General features: G+C 39.8%; 2 protein-coding genes and 1 pseudogene across 3 annotated transcripts in view; 1 reads left to right on the top strand and 2 right to left on the bottom strand.

The window, feature by feature from the left end:
* Positions 1-10,011: 10,011 nt before the first annotated feature.
* Positions 10,012-10,365, bottom strand: LOC143380083 (small ribosomal subunit protein uS19 pseudogene; annotated as a pseudogene).
* A 5,448-nt stretch (positions 10,366-15,813) lies between these two features.
* Sowahc (sosondowah ankyrin repeat domain family member C) lies at positions 15,814-20,099 on the bottom strand. Its single transcript, XM_076832997.1, has one exon. The coding sequence runs from the start codon at positions 20,015-20,017 to the stop codon at positions 18,428-18,430; it is 1,590 nt and encodes a 529-aa protein (XP_076689112.1). The 5' UTR covers positions 20,018-20,099; the 3' UTR covers positions 15,814-18,427.
* A 460-nt stretch (positions 20,100-20,559) lies between these two features.
* The window catches only part of Septin10 (septin 10), a 72,573-nt gene continuing 67,751 nt past the window's right edge, over positions 20,560-25,381 (top strand). Inside the window, exon 1 of one of the 2 annotated variants that reach the window (XM_076833994.1) lies at positions 20,560-20,749. Coding sequence is in view for 1 of the 2 variants with exons in the window: in XM_076833993.1 (XP_076690108.1) it covers positions 20,729-20,749 (21 nt within the window). In the remaining variant the exon portion in view is untranslated. The remainder of the gene's footprint in view (positions 20,750-25,381) is intronic. The other variant, XM_076833993.1, reaches the window with a different exon arrangement.

Consider the following 25,381-nt stretch of genomic DNA (forward strand, 5'->3'; position numbering starts at 1 on the left):
TCTTTGGAAATATATTATATAAGGAATCAGGAATTGATTGTATTAATTAAAACATGTTTGAAAACTAAATCCAGCTTATTTTCAAGCTGGTCAATGAAAAGAGGTAACAAAAAAAGACCAGAAAGGAGATCACTGCTATATTTTTTTAAATGGCTCTGCTCCACTCTGGAGTTGACCTTCAGGATAAAGCAAACCCTACACCAAACATGTGCACCTGGAGGGGAATTTGCTTTCATGGAACATAAAAATAAAAATTTAAAGGAAAAGGTAAATTTCATTTTGAAACTATCTTCAGAGAGCAAACCTAGTGTTTACCCTCCATTTAAATGAACTTAATTTGCTTCTGTGAGCACTAGGAAGGATGGAAGAGCCTATTTCTTAATTCCTGCATAATGATTCTTTTACCTCCTTAAGTTGCAATAATTGCCCAAAAAATTCTCATAGATCTTTCATTCTGATTCCCCAAATCTTCACATTTTGCCATATTTTCTTGGTTCTCTCTTGCTGCTTCTTTTTTCCTGGATAATTTGACAGTCATCACAGTCAGGATGCTCTTTAGCCCGAGTAGTTCAGGTGCACTTCCTAGAAGCAAGGACAATCTTGTTCACTGCCACAGCACAATGATCAAAATCAGCAAGTCAGCCTCAACACAGGACTCTTAAAATCTACAGATCTGATTTGGATTTTTTGAATCATTTTAATCATGTCCCTTATAGCAAAAGTCTGAATCAAACACTGTAATTGGTTGCCATATTTCTTAAATCTTCTTTGGTCTGGACTATCTTCTCAGTCTCCCTTTGTCTTTTATAACAGTGACATTTTTGCCAATAGAAAAAGTCCCTCCATTTGTCTTTGTCGAAGATTCCTCATTATCCCATTGAGGTTACGTACTTTTGGCAGAGATTTCACTGAAGTAATGTATTCTTTTCAGCACATAATATCAAGAGGCATATTATTTTTAATAGAAAAAATATGTCTTGGTGTGAGAGTTCCAAAAGATCATCAGATTTTTAATGTTGTCGTCTAGTTTGGGGCTGCTACAACAAAACAACAAAAATTTATTTGTCACAGTTCTGAAGCCTGGAAAATCCAAGATTAAAGCACTGGCATGTGTCAGTGTCAGATAAGGGGACTCCTTCCTGGCACTTAGACGGCCATCTTTCTGCTTTGTACTCATACCAGGATGGTGCAAGCCTATACTCCTGGCAGTTCAGAAGGCTGAAGCAGGAGGATTGCAACTTCAAAGCCAGCCTCAGTAATTAAGTGAGGTCCTAAGCAATTTAGCAGGACCCTGTCTCTAAATAAAATATAAAAAAGGGCTGGGGATGTGGCTCAGTGCTTAAGTGCCTCTGGGTTCAGTCCCTGCTGCAAAAAAAAAAAAAAAAAAAAAAAAAAAGGAAGGACAAAGCTTCCCAAATCACATTCTAGAGACCTTGCCTAATACTGTCTTGCTGGGGATTAGGATCTCAACGTAAATATCCCAGAGGACACAAACATCGAATCCATAGCACTTACTGTACTACAATCTGTGTTTATGTACCACTTTTCAGTAGAGGAAAAGTAGGGAGATTATCTTCTTTGTGTTTAAAATCTAGTGCCCAGCAAAGTACATGACATCTAAACGAAACTCAATGATACTTAGTGAATTATTTTTGAAAAGGAGTACTTTTGTTCATCATTATAATCTATCTTTCCTGATTTCTGCTCTGGATCTTTTCCCCAGTTGAGACAAAACAGGATTAGATAACCTGTGGACTTGGTGCTGTCTGAGGACACAACATCTGGCTCCACTGGAGAACTGGATAGGATGTTTTCTAGCAAGGATCTGCCGGTCAGTCCAGTGGTTCATGAGTGATTACTGAATAAGTAAGTGATTAAAATATAATATTCCAAGTGTTATTCTGCTAAACACTGGCGTTTCTTAAGGTAGATTAAAGATGCAATCTTTTTTTTAAAAAATCACTATAATCTACCATTAAAGATCTCTAAAGATCATTAATGATAAAATACTGTTCATTTTGCAATTTACAGAAAATATTGGTGCATCATTTTTTTCAAACTTCTTCATAAATTTGTGCTAATACTTAGACTCTTACCAAAGCCAATTTATTAGTGGGTGCTGGTAGTTGAAAAAATAAGCAACTTCTTTAGCAAAGGAATATTTAATTATCAAGAGATGATCATTTATTCTTTTTAGTTCTTTTATCCATGGATATTCATTTATGGTTGTCACTTTTTATTTTTTCAGCACTGGGATTGAAACCGGGCCTTGCATATTCCAGGTACAGACTCTACCACCACTGAGCCACACCTAAGCCTTGGTCATTTTTTTCCAAGCTGATCAAAACACTATTCCTATGTCAATTGCCTCTTCATTTTTAGCATTACAAGTTATTGTTATTATTATGTAATAGAGTGTGTGGTGTGATTTTGGTGTGTGTGGCACTGGGAATTGAACCCAGGCCCTCATGCAAGTTGGGAAGCATTCTTCCACTGAGTTACATCCCCAGCCCTATCCATAACCTTTTTTTTAAGTTAACAAATATATATATATAATATATATATATATAATATATATATATACATATATATATATAATATAGAATATACATATAATATAGAATATATATATAATATAGAATATATATAATGCATATATCAATATACTTACTGCCACTTGAATCTTGGAACTTTCATTTGGGATTATTTTAGTACTTTCTTATTGTAGTTCCTTAATGAGCAACTGTTAGAAGCACACTTTCTCATTAATTTATTAGAGTATGTCTATATTTTGCTATCTTGAATGACCTATAAGTTTCATCTTTAATGACCTCTGATGGTTATTTTTGTTTATTGAAGCTAACATTTTCTAGCCTTCTGTATCTAATTGCAGCTATTAAGATACTAGTCTTAATCTCAATTTGATCATTCTTTTATTTTTAGATAATCTGCCTTTTAGCTTATTTTCATGTCTTTGTAATTTGTGTTCTGATTTTATTACGATGTATCCAGATGTAGCTTTGTATTTGTTTATTATAATTTGTTGGACTTCCTGATCAAAGTTTGATGTTTTTCATCAGTTAGGGAAAATCCTCAGCTATTATGTCTTTGAATACTGCCTCTTCCCTTCTCCCTATTCACTTCTACTTGAATTTCAAATGTATGTGAGTTTGATTTCATCAGTATCATTTATGTGTCTTAACCATTTTTTCATGTTTATTATTTTGTTTGGCTTGGGGATGGAACCCAGAGCCTCGTGCATGCTAAGCAAATACTTACTACTGAGCTGTGTCCCCAGCACCTCTTTTAAATATTAAAGACAAAACAAGAATGACAAAAATAGACCAAAAAAAAAAAAAACCCTTAGGTTTTCTGAATTGTCTTCTAGGTAACTTCTTCAGATTTATCTTCCAGTTGCTTTTTTTTCTTTCTTTCTTTCTTTCTTTTTTTTTTTTTTTTACTTTTCTGAGATGTCTAATCTAGAGTTTAGTCTGTCCACTATGTCTGTTTCTTTTAAATTTTAACTATCAGATATTTTACTTACAATAGTTTTGTTTACTTATTTTCAGATAATCTTCATCAATTTATAGGTCTTTTTCTTTATTTATTTCCTTTATTTTGTACCAGGGATTGAATCCAGGGGTGTTTAACCACTGAGCCATATCCTCACCTCTTAATATATATATTTATATTTTAGTTATAGATGGACACAATACCTTTATTTTATATTTATGTGGTGCTGAGGATTGAACCAGCGCCTCATGCATGTTAGGGGAGCGCTCTGCCTCTGAGCCACAACCCCACTCCCTCTTTTTTAATATTTTATTTAGAGATGGAATCTCACTGAATTTCTGGGGGCCTCACTAAACCGCTGAGGCTGGCTTTGAACTCAGGATCCTCCTGCCTCAGCCTCCAGGGCCTCTGAAATCACAGGTGTGCGCCACCATGCCCAGCTTTCTTGTTTTTTATTCCCGTTTTCCTTTCTTTTTCTTTTGTTCCTCCTGCCTCAGCCTCCTCAAGCTGCCGGGATTAAAGGCATGCACCATTGTGTCTGGCTCTTACTCAGATTTTTTTGTGTGCTGAATATTCAGAAAGGAGTACAAGAAAATCCACACCCTAAAAAAGTTCACAGAGGGAACAGGCAAGGTGGAAAGACTAAACTACAATATACTGAGGGAAAATGCAAAAAAGAACAGAGAACACACAAGTGCAGCCAACTCATTAAAGACTTCCTGGAGAAGATGACTAGCTACAAATCGTAAATGAAATCACCCAGTTAATCCACAGTCTTCTTAGTCACAGCATGCAATACCTGCTTTTCCCCACACTAGATTTTTAAGAGGATTAAATGGAATCAACTGTTATACAAGAAAAACAAATGTTGACTTTTTGAGAATCGCCCCATCTATAATAATCCTGGAATCAAGCATCTTCTTAATTTTGAGTTCTATGCTCATTTTCAATGCTAGATATTTGCCCCATATTCATCCTCTGTGAGGCAAATCATTTGGGTTTTTCTTTTAGTTTTGCCTTTGTCTTGGGAGGTAAGAGGAGAGCTGGGGTTGCTTCTGCCTGTTGGAATGGTTCTGCAGTGACTGTGTCCTATGACATCCTTTGGATGGCCCTGTGCCACAGCTCTCTGTCAATACCGCAGGCTTGAGGGTGGTAAATGCTTCCCAGGTGCCACAACACTTCCTGCTGGTTCCCTTAATCCTGTCTGTTCTATTTTAAATTCTATGTTAATTCAAAACTCTTTTTAAAAATTGCAATAAGTATGCCTTCTTTTACCTGTCAGGATCTGAGCCAATAAAGTTCCCCAAACCAAGCTATTTTACACAGAGCATGAACATAATAAAAAAGGAGCAACAACATTCATAGTTACTTATATGAGATTTTGGAATTCAAAGGGAAGGAGATCTGAATTGAAAATTATGTATTCCATTTTGGACAGCAAGCCCTAAATACATAATATGATGTTCTGTTCCACCCAAACTGGCCTAACAGCTACTGGCTGTACTGCAGTTCAATCCTGACACTGCCTTAGTTGGCAAAGATGCCTTAGGTAAAGAGCAAAGTCCTCCTTAGAGGTATCTGCCAGCCTGAAGGGTTCCCAAGCATCCACTCTTTTTTTTTTTGTTAAATATTTTTTTTAGTTGTAGATGGACACAATACCTTTATTTATTTTAGTTTTATGTGGTGCTGAGGGTTGAACCCAGTGCCTCACACGTGCTAGGCAAGTGCTCTACCACTTATCCACAATCCCAGCCCAACATCCACACTTTTAACGGACTAAAATTGGGAGGTTTTCCACAACCCCCTCAGGTTTGATGATTCATTAGAACGACTAACAGAGCCCAGGAAAGCACAATACAGTTTTATTGTTAGAGCACACACACATAGGGAGTTTCTTTTGTGAAGCACTTCCATGCCATCTTCTTGTGAAATTGGGACAATTCACCTTTCTGCCTCTGAGCCACAACCCCACTCCCAATTCCAACTAGGAATCTCCCCTGAGCTTCAGGGTCCAGCATATATTTATTGAGATGATGTGAGCATGATTGATTGACTCATTGACTATGTGATTGATCTCAACCCCAACCTCCTTTCCATCTTCAAAGATCAGGTGGCTCAAAGTTTCCAACCTTTTAATCAACTGATTTCTCTTTCTGGTGACTAGTTCTCATCGTGAAGTTGCCTACAGATACACTGCAGTCACCTTAGGGGCATATCAAAGACAAACCCTCCACTTGAGAAATTCTAAGGGTCTTTAGAGTCTCCACGTCAGGAACTCAGGACAAAAACCAGACAAATTCTTTATTATTCAGCAATGATCATAAGATGCCTTAATGAATTTGCGGCTTCTCTCAGAATCACTTGATTTTCAAACTTCGTATTATTAGAGTGGGAAATTAGTACACCCGTTAGTGTACAACCTGACTTTGGGCATTATTTGCACTTAGAGTTTTCCAAACTAAGGATCTGTCAAGTAACAGCAGATGTCATTAAGATTATGAATTGAATCTATATCCTTCCAAGAGGATTTGGGACTATGAATAAGACTTCTTTTCAAAATATTCCATTCTGGTAAGAAAGTGTGATTTGTCTAATTCATAAAAAATAATCTATATGGAAGCAATAGTATTGGGCTGAAAATCTGCTGCTGATGTAGGTCCAAGTCCTAGCTCTGCCACAGTGTGACTCACTCCTTATCTCTGCTGCTTCACATAGAACACCAAAGCCTGAAAGAGATGATATCTACAGTCCTATGACTGCCACAGTCAACTTCCAGGTCACGCATCAATGACATCATATCTGTTTAATCATCAAAAACTAGCATTCCTAGAGACAGGAGGCCGGCCATGACATGCAGGACCACATGGTGGTCTACTAGGTGGTCAGGAGGCAGAAGACAAGAATGAGGGAAAGGATCAGACACTGATTTCATTGGGAATTCTGAGGAAAAAGCAAGGCAGGGCGGGGTGGACAGTTTAGGATTAGCTGGTATGAATATTGCTGGTGGCCTCTAAACTGCAGGGGAGTGGATAGTTACCCAGTACCTGGTCAGAGGAGATTAAGATAGAAGAATATTGCCTCTAGATGGAGGAGGACTTGCTCTGGATGGTTCTCTGCCAGAAAACAATTTATAAGATGTCAAAACATTATAATACACATAAAAATAAATTTATATATTTTTATTGTTCAAAATATATTAATATACATATATGTACATTCCAGATAGAGAAGTGAAATATACATATCTACATGCATGTATGTATACATACATATAAAATCCCTTCTCTTACTTAGCAACATGGTACATATGTTCACCAAAAGCTTCTCATTTTCATGTTCATAGCAGCATTACTATAAAATATACAGATTGATAAAAACAGATTACATATTTTTATAATCCTTTAGCTGGTATTAATCTTTTGTCCCCTAAACCTTAGCAGCATCTTGTCTTCATAACCTACATGAATGTTTTTCTTATTCTCTCATGCACTCTACCTATTTGTGGGTGTGTTCTGCTTTGCTCTGACTGGGCATTCCTGGAGGGCAGAGCCTGGGCACCTTCATCAGTGTTTTCTCTATAGCATACTAGACTGCTGCTTCTCTTGTATGAGTTCTATTGAAGTGCTTTTATTTATCTTTTCTTTTTCTTGTGCAGAGCTAGGGATTGAAACCAGGGCCTTGCACATGCCAGAGAACCATTGAGCTAATCTTCCTGTCCCAAGCTCTAAATACGAGCAGAATAAATCTTACTATTCAAATTAATACACAATGGTATTATAATTTAAAAATAGATTCTCAATTTATTAAATATCTGTAAGTTAGTATTTATTTAAGATAGAGGTTTATAGTTTTTCAAGCCCAGTAAAATGAAAAAACATATCTTTTTAAACTTTAGGCACAATAATGTTTGTTGTTTTTTTTGATGCTGTACCTGAAATACAATTTGTTTTTAGAAATACCTGAAGCAGGTTAACTTTATAAAGACAAGCGGTTTATTTAGCTCATAGTCTTGTATACTGAAACTTCAAGATTAGGTGACCTCACTTGTCATAATTTTGGTGAAGGCTTAATGGCAGATGATATCATAATGGCAGGAATGTGGTAGGAAGAGATCACATCTAAAGGTAAAAATGCATCTTTCCTCATGTTTAGAATGAAGGATCCACTAGTTTCTGAAGGACATATTAAATCTCTGTTCTGATTATAGATTTTTTTCTTTCTTTTTCTTTTAACATCTACAAACTTTTCATTTTATATAGAAGCAGCTTTGAGTGTATTATCATGATTTTAGAAGAGGAAATAGTCAAATTTGGTGAGAGATGAGAGAAAAGAAACTTTGACCTGGCATTCTTTCAAACCACAAGTTACATGTTTAGACTTAACAATGTTTTTCATCATCCGCATGATCTGACATACTAATCTCAAAACAACTATGTATGATGGTTTAGATATATCCCCCTCAATTTATAGATGAGTTATTAAACCTCAAAATAAATAGCTTACCTAAGTTTATACAGCACATAAAGGGCAGATAAAATTTTGAGTAATCAAGAAAATAGAAGTCACTTTGAAGGAGAAAATAAAGAATCTGTTTTACATGAGTCAACTATATCTAAGTAAATATTTTTAAAAATACTATACTCAATATTGATTGACAGTCAAATCAACATGAATTGCTGAAAACCTAAATTATAAGATGTTACCCATGCAATTTATTTCTGTGAGATAGATTTTTTCCTTTAACAAAACTCCTACCATTAATGAATGCTAAGAGTAATTTGCAGTCAGGTTTCTGGGGCAGCAAACATCTAAATCACAGATTTAAAGTATTCGACTCTCAACATTTCCATAGAATACTCCTTTGTTGTGTTTATTTGCTTACCAAAATACCTATTCAGTTACCCAAGAGCTTAATTTCAATGGAGCCCAAATCTGAATTAATAGATTTTCTGTGTGTATCCAAGAGACAGTGAGAAGTATGTGGAAGGACACAGGGAGAGAGAGAATCTGTGGACATCACTATGAGCTTCCATTCCTCTAGACTGTACTTATTATCTCCCCATGAGGAAAGGAAAAGAGCAGACCTCAAGCAACACTCCCCAGACAACCCAAACACAGCTTCAAGCAGAAGCCTGAAGGACGAGTTCAAGAATGAAACCACGTCTGAGGTGGGCAAGGAGGGCTGAAGCATGTACCATAGTCCAGAATATTGGTCAGAATAGTAAAAGCAGCCGATTCTGCCAGAAGGACTTTCTTAAAATGTAACACGTACTACATCACCCTCCTGTTCAAAAAGCATCTCAGAACCTTTTTATTAATAAACTTTTTAGCTTGGCATTCAAACCCCCTGAAGAGATGGCCCCTCTCTGCTTTCTGGTTTCAGAATGGCCTCCAGAGGTTCATGTACTGAAGGCTTGCTCACTGTCCTGTGGCGCTATTGGGAGGTTGGTGGAAACGTTGAAGGTGGGGCCTAGTAAGAGATTGTGGACATTGATGTGCACCCTTGAAGGGATAGTGAACCACAACTCCTTCCTCTTTCTCTTTTTGCTTCCCGTTTCACCTGATATGACATCTTCCTCTGCCACGCCCTCTCACCCTGATATGCTGCCTCACTACAGGTTCAAAAACAGCAGGCCTCTCCATCACGAACTGAAATATCCAAATCCACAAGTCAAAACAATCGGTTCCTTTTTTTTTTTTTTTGATTTGTGTGTGTCTTTATTGTCTGGGAAGGCTACTGTTGTGGTGTAAATTAATCAATAAAATCAGTAAGAGTGTAAGTGATAGGTTATAAATTAGTAAAAAATATAGATTATAGATGTGATAAGTGAGATAAGACAATTATGAAGAACTGTAATAGATAGGCCTAAAACTCCATTTTGCTGCCCTCTATTAAAAAAATAAAATAAAAAAAATAAAAACTTGTTACAAGAGCTGTTTCTGAGAAACTGAAATGAAAGTTGTTTTCTTATAAAAATTGTTTTTCTGTACTTTGTTCCCCACAAATTGTACCCTATTCAGGATGCAGCGGTGGTCGGTGTGAGCTACATCCTGGGTTTGAGGGCGCTTGTGGGTCTATATCACTTTGAAATAGATTCTCTCCTCTGCCGACCACTGCTCAAACTCGGGATACTGATGTCTAGCACCTGCTTGAACCTGGAAATGTGATTAACTGAATTGCAAAGCTGATTGCCTTTTTTCTAGCTTCTGTACTTGCTTGCTTGCTAACTGGAAAATTCCACTCCTGCTTAGAGCCTGCAGGACCCCATTACTACTGTTTTAATTTCTCTGATTGGCTTACTTGCATGACACTAAGGCAAGCCCCTGAGTTGTGGTTTCCATCTTCAAGTTCCCAGGATACAGGCCAGAAGGTTGCTGTTCTCCCACAGAGCTGCAGTCTCTATGGGTGGGTGACATTCCCTGACCAGGTAAATAAAGCGCCCATTGATTTGAATTCAGACTTAAGAGGGTTTTCTGAAGCAGCTTCCCTAACACTACTTAGTTGAGAAGGATGAAGGGGGACGAGCGAGTGGCTCCAGTGCCAGGCAGGCCGAGCTTCATAGGCTGTGGGTGGTAAGAAAACTTGCCCAGGTGGTGTCCATCATCTCCACCTGGAGGAAGGTCTAGCCACGGGAAACACCAACCACGTAGCCCACGGTCTTGGGCAAAATGACCGTGTCCCGCAGGTGTGTCTCCGCCGCCTCTGGTTTCTCCAAGGTTTGCGCCTTGCGCAGGCGCTTTAGCAGGAGTGCGCTTCTGATGCAGGCCTGGGTCCAGCAGCTGGTGCAAGTCCACTCCGCGGTAGGTGAACTTGCCGAAGGTCTGCTTCTTCTTCCGCTCCACTTCCACCATCGAGCTGCCTCTGCCTAAAGACCCACCCCACCCCACCCCACCCCTCCCCTCCCCAGTTATCCTATCTTCTTTGTTATATGTTGATCATCTCCTATATTTGTTATAGTAAGTGAAAACCGTCTAACGTACCTACTAACTGTCTGAGGGACAGCCCCAGAGTGAAATTTATCTCAAAACGACTTTGTAAGATGGGCTGAACCATGGTATTTATTTTTGTCTCAGCCTCAGACCACTATCCGTGGCCTCTTTTTTTTTTTAATATTTTTTTTTTTAGTTGTAGATAGACACAATACCTTTATTTTATTTATTTTTATGTGGTGCTGAGGATTGAACCCAGTGCTTCACACTTGCTAGTCGTGTGCTCTATCACTGAGCCACAACCCCAGCCCCACAGCCTCTTTTGAACATTTAGGAACCACCTGTGTGCGCTGTATGTCTATTAGTGACTGAGGCAGACCCTGCCCCTTCACTAGCTGCGCAGTATGCAGAATCATCACATTCCTGTGGAGTTCAGTTGGCGCCAAGATGACTCTAGGAGTAGACCCTGCCCAACCCTATGCGAGTGTCCTGGGGCTGTCCAGACTCACCTGGGCTTGCCTGTCTCTTCTCTCTCCTCCTTTCCTTCCCCTACCCCAAATTTACCAGCCTAGTTTTTAAAGTTTCTTTGGGAGATTGATTTTTGACTCCCAAGGTGGTATCCCAGCTTTTGGATGAGGAAGCATGGTTTTCTAGTAGTTGGTTATGGATTAAGGAATTACCTCTCCTGAATGGAATTCTCCCATAGTACCCTTCACTGGAGGACACCTTCATCCATCAATATGTTGGTTTCCTGGGTAAGACATCGGGGAAGATAATCAGGGTGGGATCACGTTTAGTCCAATAACATCCAGCTGTGCAGATACCAAGGTCATTTGCCAACATCCAACCACTGGGACCAGTCTAGAGTTTGTTTAAAAGAAGCTTCATATATGTCCCCCTCCAAGAGATCCCAAAGTTGTGGCACCAAAAGTAGTCTGCAGGAGGCCAGTGGGTAAGAAGAATTGTTCCCTTCTTGAACCCATAAGCAAGTGGCTCTGGAGTGCAAGCATAAATCAGGAATGACTGGAGATAGCAAAGACATCTGCTGTGGAGAACAGTCAGAGTTGGCAAAGAAGGCAATGGCCCACGCAGGGGCACAGAGGAGAATGCCACTGAGTGCGTGGACCAGAAAAGAAGCCACTAGGGATTTACAGACAGCAATACTGCCAAGGCAAGCCTGTCCCAGCTATCAGTGCAGCTCGAGAAAGACAGACCAGAGGCTACAAAGAGCACAATGTATTCTGAGAACTTCAAGAAGCTTGAGTGTCTGAAGTTTGGGTGTGTGGGGGGTGAGAACACCCAGGTGAGGCCCATGAGGCTCAAAAGTGCTCCAGGCTGTATAATGGAAGGCTTTTTGGTAGTTTAAGATACAGGGATGGCGTGACCAGATAGATGTTCACTTGAAAATCTTCTAGAAATGGAGACAGTAGACATTGAGATTGATTGAGGTCCTAAACAAAACCTCCTTGGAGGCCAAACTATAACAGGTAGAATTCTCATCTTTGAAACCTCATAGTTGTGTCCTTTAGAGGAGAGAATCTAAATGCTATCTTCCCCGTACACACGTACTCAATATCTACATTGGATGTAGTAAAAACTGATATAAATGATTTACTGCTGTAGTGTCATTTGAGTAAATGCATGACCATATACTACATTTTAACATGAAAATAGTTAATAAACTAAAGCAAAATACTTTTATTCATTTGAAGTCCACACATAGTTAACTAGGCATCAAAGTGACTGATTTCTAGGAACACTTTGCAAACTTTGAAGCTAATATACTTAAAGATTCTTTTCTTAAAAACATGAATATAGAAGCCTTTGTGGTAAAGATAAACTCTCACTTTTTCTAAAATGAATGATCAAAACTGAGATTGTGGACTACAGATGTATCAGTTTATGGTAGAGAAAATACATGCTATGCTACTGTTTTCTTCCAAAATGGCTTTTGGTCTCTTGATTATGTGGGAGTGGATCTGAGCTCTTCTATTGATGCTTAAGTGCTCAGACAAGGTGGTTGGTGGACAGAGAGAGGGGAGGTAAGGAAAAACACACGAACACATCTCAAACATTTTAGCAACTCCACTCTTCTGAGCTAATGAAATATTCTTCCATGACCCAAGTGAATTTTACTTTAAATAAATAAATAAATAAATAAAACTCCAGCCAGGTGCAGTGGTGCATGCCTGTTATCCCAGTGGCACACAGGCTGAGGCAGGAGGATCCCGAGTTCAGCAACCACAAGATGCTAAACAATTCAGTAAAACCCTCTCTCTAAATAAAATATAAAATAGGGCTGGAGATGTGGCTTAGTGGTTGAGTGCCGAGTTCAATCCCTGGTACCTGTCCCCAACAAAAATAAATAAAATAAAATAAAAACCCAGTCTTAATCTTCTCAATGTGAAGCTATATTTTTAGTGTTAAAGATATTACTCATCTCATCACTGATGCTTCTTTGTGGTTTTCTTCTTTTCTTACATAGTGGTATAAGTTTTCCACATCAAGAGGTGGTTGTCTTGTAAGCTTTGGATCAGCTGACTGTCTCTTATGTCCCCAGAGAAGTGGTGGGATCGAGTGCTTTATCACAAACCTAGGATGGAAGCTGATTTGAGCTCAAAGCTTTGTCTGCTAAGAATAGCTATGTGAACTTGATTAAGCAGTGGCTAGGGTCTTTGAATCTTAATTCCTCATTAATAAAACAGAGATAATAGAATCAAAAAGAGAGGGGTATTGTGAGAATTAAACAGCCAGGTTATTATAAGGTGTATTCTGAGAATTAAACAGCCTAGTTATTATAAAGTACTTACAACCACACCTGTCACACAGAGTAAGCTTCTTGAAAGTATAAACCATACTTTTCATACAGTCAAAGAAAATCCCTAACCAGGTTTAGGATCTCCTTAGTGTAGACTTAACATACAACCCTATATTTGAATAGCTTACTACAATCAAGTAACTGCCTATTCACTGCAAACTCTAAGGTCACATTTAGCAATACTGGAAATTTCCACAAAAATATCACTTATGTTCAATTCTATTTCTAGACTGTTAAATTCAAAGCATTTTAGAGATCCAGAGAAATCTTAGTGTTATTGTTTTTGCTTTTTGCAGTGTTAGGGTTAGAAGCCAGGGCTTCGTGCACACTAGGCAAGTGCTCTACTATTAAGCAACATCAAACCCCAGAAAAAAATTCTAAAGGGGAATTCTAGGTTCTTCGATCAAAACGACAAAAAGTTGGTTTACAAAACCCAACTACCGGGCTGGGTTTGTGGCTGTATGGTAGAGTGCTTGCCTGGCATGTGTGAGGCACTGGGTTCGAGTTCAGTTCTCAGCACTACATATAAATAAATAAAGGTCCATCAACAATGAATAAAACATTAAAAACAAAACAAAACCAACTACCATGATCCTGTTTCACCCAATTGATGAAGAGCTGGTTAACTTCATTCTAAGTCAGGCTGCCTTTGGCTAAAGCTTTTGACAGAATAGCTATAGAACAGTATCTCTTGAGAAAGAATCCCTAAGAAGGGTGCTTAAAAATGATCTGTTTTTAACTTTTCAAGTGTTCCCTTAAGCTCTGACCCAACATTGCCAAAGGCTGAGTGTTCTATTTCATGAGGCTGTCCATAATAAATTTAAAATGATTATTAGAAAATTCTCTATGCTCAACTAAGCTTCATTTCCCTATGCTTTTGCTCCTCAGGGTTTCACAGAATATGTAGTCTGTAATGTTCCTTAAAGTACTTAGAATAATTAAGGCCAGTTAGAAGTCAGCTTGTAAGATAGATCTTTCATATAGTCAAATTTAGTTTTGAAAACCTCTCAAATTACTAACAAATCAAAGTCCTAATAAAGCCAATTTTACTTCCAGGATTAGAATAAATAACTGTTCTTTTGGCTAAGCTGCAGATGAGGTAGTTGGCTGGCATTTAAGAGCTGGGTTGGATGAGAAATGCCTTTATTTAACATGAATACACATTGTTGATTTATTTACAATAGGCTATGACTATCAAATGTTTTCCATTTAAAGACCCACTTATGGAGTATTTTTAACCTGTCAGGTACTGTCCTAGAGGGGGAAATTTGCCATACATTCCTAACCAATTGTGTGAAAAAGTAGGCAATTTATTAACAAAATGGTGAAGCCACTTAACTGAGATGAAGTTAACAGTTAAAGATCAAGAAAAAAAAGGTATGGTAATGTGAGAGTGCTGTTCTTGGGGTGGAATGGTGAATCACAGAGTGATATAAAGAACCCTTCTGCTATATCTTGAGAAACAAACACATAGAATCACCTCCCAGTCTTCTAATAATTATTTTATGAAGATGTGACTCATCATCAAAGGGGCTCTGGTTTGTAGTAAATTAAAAGGGCATTTAATTTTGGCATTAACCATAAAAAGAACTTCAAATAAAATAAAGCTATTGATTTAGAAGAGTTAATAATTTTTTGATAAAAATTTCAAAGATATCTTCAATTATTTGAATTGATCAATGACTCCTTTTGAATCAGGTACTGCTAAAAGAAAGACTTGGGTCTAGAAACACAAAAATTTTACTAATCCTATAGATATAGTAAAAAAAAACCATAATATGGATTTTAATAAAACAACATTAAAAACTACAGCAGCAATCATTGTGGGATCTCCCTAAGAACAATAGTGGACAATTACACCAAGGATTCCCACATTCCTTTTTGATCTGATACAGATGAATTTTATAAACTAGAGATCAAAGGCAGCCTTGATGAGGAAATGAATTAACATTGGATGCTTGAAGAAAAATGGATATTGAAGAAAAGGGAAAAAGCAGTTTCACATCTGCCTTAAGGCTGGATATGGGTAGGGAGAGTTTACAGCAGATGGTGTGTGTCCAATTCACAGTTTGTTTTCTTTTTAAAAGGTAGTGGCAGGGGCTGGAGTTGTGGCTCAGCAGTAGAGCACTTGGCTCAAACATGTGAGGCATTGGATTCCTCAGCACCACATAAAAATAAATAAACAAAATAAAGATATGTCCAATTACAACTTTAAAAAAAAAGGTAGTGGCAGACATCCTACCTGTCTTCATGTTGATTCCTCCATCAGTGCTGCTGAATACATCAGTTTTGCTAAAAATCTGACAATTCAAAGTGCAGAATGGTTAACAATATGGAAAAGTAGATTCTGAAGATCTTACTGCCATTTACTGTGTGACCCTGAACAGCCATCAAGTCTCATTTTTATCTGTGAATAAGCAACATGTGGGCGGTGACCTTAAGGGGTAGGAAAAGGGAAATACAATCTTCAAAAAGCATTTTTTTGAACCATAAAACACAGTATATGTAAAATGGCTAAACAACTATTGAAATTAAGACAATTCAGAGAGAAATTTTAGTGTGAACCTTTTATTTTGACAAAAACAAACTTTACAGAGTTTACATTCTCAAACTCCCAAACTTTCACTTACTCAAAAAATGAGAGACAAGGCATCCTAGACTCCAACATTTTAGGTATGAATAAACTAGTACCAGATTTTTAAGTTATATAAGCTAGTTGCATTTTACATACCACAAAAATAAATTGTGACAAACATTCACTAGTTTCAAGTGTACCCATAAGAAACACATGAACATACCTGTGTTGTTTTTTTTTTACCACTCTCATGTCAATAAACATCTAAGTGCTTGACATATCTAAGTGTTTAATGGTAGGCACAATTCTATGAATATTAAATTCACAAATGATTTGTTTTTTATAATCGTGATTAGGAAACTGAAAAACAGGAATGTAGAGTTCAGTAGCTGAAAATGCTACACTTACTGCACACAATCACATGTGAAAAAGAATGTTACCAGTAGTTCCCCCTTTTGGGAATGACTTTTTGAAAATTTAAAATATTATTTTACCAGAAAATTTATCTTTGGTGTGAAGAGCAAGTTAAATGATGTACTGATAATCTCTGAAGATCTAGCAAATTATAGATTTTGTGCATAGTTACTAATATATCTTTAAGAGATTAATACTGACTGTTCAATAGTATCTTCAGAAGGTTCTGAAGTGTCTACTCCTATAGTTGCCATAGCTTTCCATGTCTATGAAATTTAAGATTCCTCAATGGGAAGTTGTAGCTTATTCTTTTATAAGACACAGGTAATATGTAGAATCAGGCTGTTTTGCACTCTCAAGGAAACTATTTTCAATTACAGAAAATTACATTGTTTTTTTCACCCATAAATGTGAATGAAAGCACTTCTCAAATGTACATGGTCCATTTCCCAAATCCTAAAACAAAAGTGAGGGCACACAAATGGATAATCATTTAAGTTTTATGTGAATATTTTTCTTCATCTTTAAACAAATTCAACTGCCATCTACAGACAGATGTGACAAATTTGTTACCAATTTCTATGTCTTGGGAAATTAAAGATCTAAGAACTTTAAATGTTGAGGTTATGTGCAATGCATTCCTGGATTCACTCTGCAAGCTATTTTCTCACTCCTCTATCCTGTAGGCTGTATCAACTTAAGTTTCAATATCAGGAGAATAAAAAGACTAAGGGAAAAGGCCTTGATCAAATTTATCCCCTATGAAAATTTCTAAACTTGTTATGAAAAGACTTACTATGCTTGTGAGATAAATCTTGAAGTAATAATTATAAAGCCATTTACTCTCACACAAATGAGTGAAATGTAATTAATAATCATACTTAAACAAGTCTTTAATTTTAATGAATGGTATTTTTCACTTATATACAAAGGAATTCAATAGCTAGCAGCATTTAAATATGGAAATAGTTCCATCTCTTCTCTTTTCCTTTTATAAAGTGCCATTTTTAACTGGGCAGATTTAACACCCAGCTTTTCAGTAACTACAGTATAGCTCTTTGAATACATTCAAAGAAAGGTAGGAAAATTGACTTACTATTTTAAACAACTGCAAAATGTTGCACAAAGCAAAGAAACTATGAGTGTATTAGTAAAATAAAAGTCTCTTACTCAAGAATCATTAAGCAGTAAGTTGATTAAATAATTACTTCATAGAAGCATTGGTTCGCTAATATTTATGCCTTTTTTTCTTCTTATTCCAATTGTCTAAACCAGAAATGGTTTATGCTTAAGCACCATTAGGTTTATGTCAAACAAAAGAGAACCAATGGTTGTATGATTCCTCAGAATACAAATCCTAACAAACTTTCAGAATAGGAAAACAAATTAAGTGTCAATCAGAATGAGAGGCAATACTTTATTCAAACATACATTGGCTGCTGAGTGTTCTCTTTAAACAAGAAGGTGTAGTTATAAATAATGTACCGTAATACTTGAGTGCAGTGGAGTTAAGATAGGTGAAATCCAGAGTACAGATTAACTTAAAAGTGACTGTTGCTTAATTCTTTGTTCAGTGATTAAAACTGAAATTGCTTTAAAAAATAATAATAACCTGCTACTTGCAATACGAATAGATTGCCAACAGGATTCCCATTTTACTTACATTATTCTCTACTCAGTACTTTTGCATCTCAACTCTGACCTTGCCTTCAGTAGTACCTTAAAAGCAATTACTAAAACTACAGGGCAGCATGTAGTTTTTAGTTTTGTTCACACTTAAAAATACTACCAGTTTCATCACAATTTGCATTTTTGTTGCTCTTGAGAGAGTAACCACTTAGAAAAACAGATACATAAAGAGTGCAACATTGTATCCGTTAAAACAAAGGAATTCAGTTATCAATTCAGTCCCCCTAGATATATTTCTAATCCTCAGAAAAAGGGACCACAGGTCAGAGGGGTGGAATGGGAAGAGGCAGAGGTCAATGTATAATCAATCAATTAATAAAGAAATCTACTTCACCCAGAAAGCTAGTTGGAGGGGAATTCCTCTCTGCCCATCACAATCCCTCACAAAAGAATGCATCAATTTTTTCTGGTCTCCTTTCCTTACTCCAGTCTTCTAGTATTCTATTCTGAAGACAAACAAACCTTAGCATTTCTAAAAGAAATTATTTTTACCCAAACACATTGGACTTCGGTCTTAATTTGAATGAGGATGAGTGGCCTTTAAGAGATCGTTCCTCCTCCTCTTCCCCTTCCTCCAGCGGCTGCTCTGGGTCCCTGAAAGTGGGTGTGGTGTGGATGATCTGGGTTCTGAAGCGGATTTTGTTGAGTCTGGGTTTTATCCGCCCACTAGAGCTGCTAGAGGCTTTGCGACCGGGATCCTTTGCTTTGCCTCCAGCCCATCCCTCAGCCAAGTGGAGATGGTGATGATGGTGGTGATGATCCCCCGCATCCTCCAAGACGTGAGAGAGTTTATAGGTGATAAGGTGCGACGGGAGCACCTTTGAAAGTCTCCAGCGTCCACCCCCGCTACCAGCAGCGCTCTCCCCATCATCCTCCTCCAGGGCTCCCACCAGGTTCTTAATCTCCTCCGCGATACTCTGACTCAGGTACTGAGAGGCCTTTTTTCCGCTGTAGTCCCTGATGTCCACGTCTGCGTCGTAGGCCCCCACAAGTAACTTGACGACCTCCACGTGTCCGTGCATAGCTGCCAAGTGCAGGGCGGTGTAGCCGGCACTAGTCCTGGCGTTGATGTTCACCGGCAGCTGGTGTTTGTTGGCGAAGTTGACCAGCATGGCCAGGAGCTCCTGCCTGCCATGCTTGGCGGCCCAGTGCAGACAGGTGAAGCCGGTGATGAAGTCTCGCTTGGTCAGTAGGCCGGGCTCGCAGGTAAGCAGACCTTCCAGGCTGTCCCACTTGCCGTCCGAGGCCGAAAGCATCCAGGCGTGCTCCAGAGGGTCCAGGGTCACTGAGCCGCCGCCGCTGCTCTCCTCCTCGGCGGACGACGAAGCCACCGACGCGCTATCCGAGTCGCCTCCGCCTCGGCCGCGACCTCCCCCGGAGGAGCTCCCAGGGCTACTGCCCCCAGGACCCACGCTCCTCTTCAGTTGCGGGGAGCTGCCCATCACCAGGTCCCGGAAGTTCTGGCGGGCAGATCTCGGGGTGGTGGGCCCTCCCAGGGAGCTGCTGGGGTCCGCCTCCTCGCAGCCGTGCGGGGGGGGATCCAGGTCCTCGCTGGGGACCGGGACAGGCATCTGGGGTAGGGCCTGGACGCCGCGCCGGGAGTTCTTCCTCCGGGCCCCGCTGTTGGGAGGCGGCCCTCGAGCGGCGGTCGGGCGCTCGGGATCGCTCGGCTCACGGCCCTGCTCGGGGGGCGCCTCGGGGTCCGCCGCCTCGGGGTCCGCCGCCCTGGGGCGCGGGCCGCTTTCCCCGGACGCAGTCGGGTGGTCTGGGGCTGCGGTCTCCGCGGTCACCTCGATGTGAGGCGGGTCCCTGGGAGGCGCGGCCTCCGGTGGCGCGGACCCAGAGCAGAACCTCTTCTTGAGGTAAACATACTTGGCGCCATCGGCGGGATCCGTACGGACTGTGGCCACGGCGTTGACCAGCTCCTTAAAACGGGCACGGGCACGGGCGCGCTGCTCGGGCTCCCCGCCCAGGGCGCCCCTAAAGTGGTCCACCAGTTCGGCATGCCGGGCTCGTCCCCCGTGTTCCGAGAGGAAGGATAACACGGCCTCGGGGCCCAGCTCTGCTGGCCCCTCCATCCGCCGCGGCTCCGGTTCTCCGTCGGCGGGCGGCTCAGCCCGGCCCCATCACAGCGCGGTCGGAGGTCCTGGAACCGGGATAGCTCCCTGGCTCAGGGCTGAGGCGTTCGCAGTCTGAGGACTCAGACGCCGCCTGGCCCCAGCCGCGCCCGGGCAGACACGCCCCCGGCAGCCCCGCCCAGCCCGCTCGCCCCTCCCTCAAGCCCGCCCATTTCCTGTCTCCGCCGAGGGCTGCAATCTCGGCTCCCGCCGGTCGCTGGCGGCCCCGCCCACTTCCGGTTTACGGGTGCGGGTCCCGAAACGCTGTTCCCGCCAGCTGCCTGAATCGTGGGGACGTCCCTCCTCACGTCTCCTTCTTCATGTCTCAACTTTCCTTCATTCGCCCTCCCCCCGCACCTACTTTAAGTCCTCTGAAACGTTGAGAGGCACTCCTTTGAGGGGCTGGCCGGGCGCGCGGGAAACGTTTGGCGCGGTCCATGGCCGGTCCCCGCGGCCCCAGGGGCTGGGCCACGCCCCACCCTGAGCCCAGCCGCGGAGGCCACCCCCGCCCGTTGGGCGGCCCCGGCCGCGCGCCGGCCCGACCCTCCCGAGCCCCGCGGGTGGTTCCTCTCGGGTCACGCCCAGCCCGGCCTGCCTTTCCCACGTCGCCGCCGGGACGCGCTCCCGGGCCAGGTCTGAAACCGCCGCTTCGCGGCCCTCCAACCTGCATCGATGGAAGAGGCGCAGCGCCCGGTGAGTTCGCCACCCTCGGCCGAGGGCTCCGGGGACGCGCGCCCCTCGGGCACTTCCTCAGCCTCCGCCCTCCTGGCCGCCCCTGGTCGGGCTGGGACTGTGATCCGCGCTCCTCCCGGGGCGCGGCCGGTCCCCGGCGGAGATTCGGGTCTGCTCGCTGCCGACCCCTGTCCGCTGAGGCGCAGGGCCAAGCTCTGGGGAGTGGGGGAAAGATCTTTTTGCTTGACTTCTCAGTCTGTGCCCAAAAGGGAACATGAAATTTACAACTGTTGGCTGGTCCCTCACTTTCCTAACGGTTTCTGAGCGCGCAGTGTAGACGGATACAGCCCGAGTAATGTGGGAGAGTTGTGCACACGTCGGTGATCGCGGGCTGGGTCGACTCCGGCTTGCGCGGCTTCTCCAAAGCCCTCTGTGGTTTTCAGGAGGTGTCCATTAGGATTTGGACCTTCTCGTTTCCCGCCGTGGCACCCTGGCTGATTAAAAGAACCCGGCCCAGCGTTTTAGATGACTTTGTACATGACGCTTCAGGTTACTTTGGCACATTTATCTTGTTTGCCAGTGAAGACACTGGTTCTCGAAGTGGCCACAGGTATTTTCATGATTACACCGTGTGTGGTTTGCCTTTTGTAATTCTCATTCTCTTAGAAGCGTACCGAGAGTTCTCCAGAAGCCAGTGGGATCTGTCTCTGCATATGGGTGGGTTTGCTTTATGGAGCTTGGACAAGAGTTCTGCTCTGATTCAACCCAGGTCTCTTTCCACTCTATCTCGTATTTGGAAAAGTCTCAGATTTTCTCTTTGTTACCATTGCCCTTTGCTCACGTTGTTGAAGAAAATATCAAAGGATTGTGGTGAGGAAGGTGTGTTATAAACTGATTCGTGGAGTGATCTTCAGTATCAAATCATACGTGAACAGAAGACAGCACCTCAGTTAATATTGGATTTCTTGTCAATTTCCAGCACTTAAGCTTGCTCTGAAGCTGTTTTCTAATTAAAGTTTTTATTTTGAGATCATTGTAGATTCTCATCCAGTTGTAAGAAAGAATATAGTAATATCCCTCTACCCTTTATGCAGTTTTCTCGATATTTGGCAAAATGTAGTACAACATGAATATCGACTGATAAAGTGAAGATAGAGGCCCTTTCCCTCTCCACAAGGTCTCTCAGATTGCTCTTTTATAAGCACACCCACTTAGTTCCCTGTCCCAGCTCCTCTTTAATCCCTCTTAATCAGTAATTTGTTACTCATTTCCATAAATTTTCATCTCAAATTTATGTGATTACTGAGTCAGTAATCTTTTGGGATTGGATTTTTTTCACTCAGCAAAGTTCTCTGGAGATTCATCCAAGTTGTTGCAAGCATCAGAAGTTATGAATGTACCACACTTTGTTTGAAGGCCATCTAGCTCGTTTTCAGTTTGGGGCTATTATGTATAAAGCCGCTGTAAACATCTCTGTAATTTATAATGTAATGTCATGTAAACATTAGGTTTTTTAATTTGTTATTTTTCAATTTACATAACAGTAGAGTGTATTTTGACATACATACACAGAGTATAATTTATTCTAATTAGGACCCCATTCTTGTGGTTGTATTTGATGTGGAGTTTCACTGGTGTATTCATATGTGAACATCAGGAGATTTATGTCCAATTCATTCTGCCATCTCTCCTATTCCTACCCTCCTTCCTTCCCTTTATTTTCCTTTGTCTAATCCACTGAATTTCTACCCTCCCCCTTGGTTGTATGTTAGCATCTGCATATCAGATATCAGAGAGAACAGTCTACCTTTATTTTTTGGGGATTGGCTTCAGTTCTCCCATGCTCATTTATGCAGTTGCTGGGTTGTGTGGTAATTGTGTCTTTAGTTTAATAAGAAACTACCAAACTATTTCCTAATATGTTTGAACCATTCTTACCAGCAGTGTATGAGAGATCTACTCTCTTCACATCCTTGTCAACAGTTAGCGTTGTCCTCATTTTTAGCCATTCCAATAGGTATGTATGATGTTGTGGTTTTCAGGTGCATTTCTCTAATGTCTAATGATGTTGGACATAGATGGTATTTCCTTTTTTGTGTAATGTCTCTTCATCTCTTTTTTTGAATTTTCTAATTGAATTTTTTTTTTTTTTTGGCTGTTGAAGGATTTTTTTAAAAAAAATGTATATTAGATACCAGTCCTTTTTCAGATATGTAGTTTGCAAATGCTTTCTCATTCTGTACTTTTGTCTTTTCATCCTCTTAATAGGATCTTTTGCAAAACAAGAATTTTAAAAATTTTATGAGGTTCATTTTATTAAGTTTTCCTTTTATGGATTTGTGCTTTTTTGGTGCCAGTTTAGAACTTTTTGCCTAATCCTAGATCCTGAAGATTTTCTCTCTCTCTTTTTTTTTCCTTAAAAGTTTCATAGTTTACAATTTACATTTATTCCCATGACCATTTTGAGTTAATTTTTCTATAAGATGTCAGACCTTAGTCAAGAGCTCATTTTTGGTTTAGGGATGCCTAATTGCTTTGGTTGAAAAAGTTCTTATTACTCTATTGAATGGCTATACATTTGTCAAAAGCCAGTTGAACATATTTATGCTAGCCTATTTCTGGGTTCTGTCAACACATATACCACTGATTCTCGGAACATTGTAAGTCTTGTAACTTACTTGTAAAGTTGTAAGTCTTGTAACCTTGTAAGTAAGGGTAGACCCATTCCTCCTACTTTTTTAGAAGGAATATTTCCCTTTTTTTCCAAAACTTTTTTAGATAATTCTTTGCCTTTCTTTAATTTTTAGCTAATTCTTTGCCTTTCTTTAATTCTTGCCTTTCTTTGTAAGTTTTAGAATCATTTTGTGTATATCTAAAAAAAAAAAAAGATCTTTTTGGGATTTTGTTAAGAATTACATTATTTATTTATTTATTTTTAATAATTTTCTGAGAGATAGAGTTTTTTTAATATTTATTCTTTAGTGTTTGGCTGACACAACATCTTTTTGTATGTGGTGCTGAGAATTGAACCCGGGCCGCACGCATGCCAGGCAATTGCGCTACCGCTTGAGCCACATCCCCAGCCCCAAGAATTACATTATTATATCTGTATATCAGTTTACTGAGGATTGATATCTTTACTATGTTGTCTTCCACCTTATAAACACAGTTTTTCTTGTCATTTCTTAATATTACTTTGATTTTTTTCATTATGCAGTTAGCATACGATCCTGCATGTTTTGTTAGAGTTATACCTTCATGCTTACGTATTTAATTTTTTAAGGAAATGTAGATGATAATTGCTTTTAAATTTCATCTTCATTGGTAACAAGAAATATAATTGTTTTTTTGTATGTTTATCTTGTATCCTGTGACCTTGCTAAATTCATTTGTTCTAGGAGTTTGGATTCCTTGAGGTTTTCTATGTGGATAATCATGCCATTTGCAAATAGAGACAGCTTTATTTCTTCCTTTTTACCATTTCCTTCCAGCCTTATTGTGTTGGCTGGATTCTAGCCCTTTGTTACTACTTTTTTTTTTTTTTTTTTTTTTAGCATTCAAATCAGTAACAGTGGTGAAAGCAGAACAGTCTCCTTGTTGTTGTTGTTGTTTTTCCTTCTTTTTGGGGAGAAAGCATTCAGTCTTTTCATGATAGCTATGAAGTTTTTGTAGATGCCCTTTACTGACTTCATGAGGGATAATGGTCTATAGGTTTATGTACTGTCAGTCAAGGTAATAGTAACTTCATAAACATGGGTTGAAAAGTATTCTCTCCCTTGAAAGAGATTGTGTAGAATGGGTGTTAATTCTTTAAATGTTGGTTGTTAATTCTTTAAATGTTTGGTAGGATTCTTCAGTGAAACTGTCTGGGCCTGGAGATTTCTTTTTTGAGTGTTTTAATATTACAAATTCAAGTTTCTTTAATAGTTATAAGGCTATTCACTATTATTGGGAAAGTTGTGGTAGTCTGTGGTTTTTAAAGAACAGAATCATTCCTTCCAGTTTTCAAATTTACATAAGTAGAGTTGAACATAGTATTGCCTTAGTGTCCTTTGTTGGCATCAGGGTCTGTAGTGCTATTCCCTGTTTGAGTTCAAATGTTGGTAATTTATGTCTTTTTTCTTTATCAGTTCTGATACCAGTTTGTCAATTTTATTGATCTTTTCAAAAAACTGGCTCCTTGTTTTATTTATTTATTTTAATTTTTCTATCTTTAGTATAAGTAGTGATTTCTGACCTTTTCTTTTTTTCGAAGTATTTTTCTTTTCTTTCCTTGCTTGGGGTTTATTTTGCTTCTTTTCTAGGTTTTTGAGGTTCTTAGATTATTTATTTGAGACTTTTACTATTCTGATGTATTCATTTAGTGGTATGATCTAGCTTTAGCCTTTCTAGAAATAAGATAACAAATGTGCTTTCTTCTTAGGCTGCTACTAGAATTGAAATGGTCTAAGACGTAATACTGTGTACATTGTAGGTTAAATAAGGCATTTGTGAATCTACTCAGGACTATTCTAAAACTAAGCAGGTTACTAAAATGAATTTTTGGGAAATACAACTTATTTGTATGATTATAGTTCATATTAGCTTTAAATGAATATAGACTTTTTGTAAAAGTTTGGTACTGAGGTAATTTTAAAGGAAGAGATGGCCATA

This window comes from Callospermophilus lateralis, chromosome 14, assembly GCF_048772815.1.
Source record: "Callospermophilus lateralis isolate mCalLat2 chromosome 14, mCalLat2.hap1, whole genome shotgun sequence".
Classification (NCBI taxonomy): Eukaryota; Metazoa; Chordata; class Mammalia; order Rodentia; family Sciuridae; genus Callospermophilus; species Callospermophilus lateralis.

What these genes read in the sequence shown, in the direction of transcription:
- Sowahc (XM_076832997.1), bottom strand. Translation starts at nt 20,017, where the DNA reads ATGGAGGGGCCAGCAGAGCTGGGCCCCGAGGCCGTGTTATCCTTCCTC.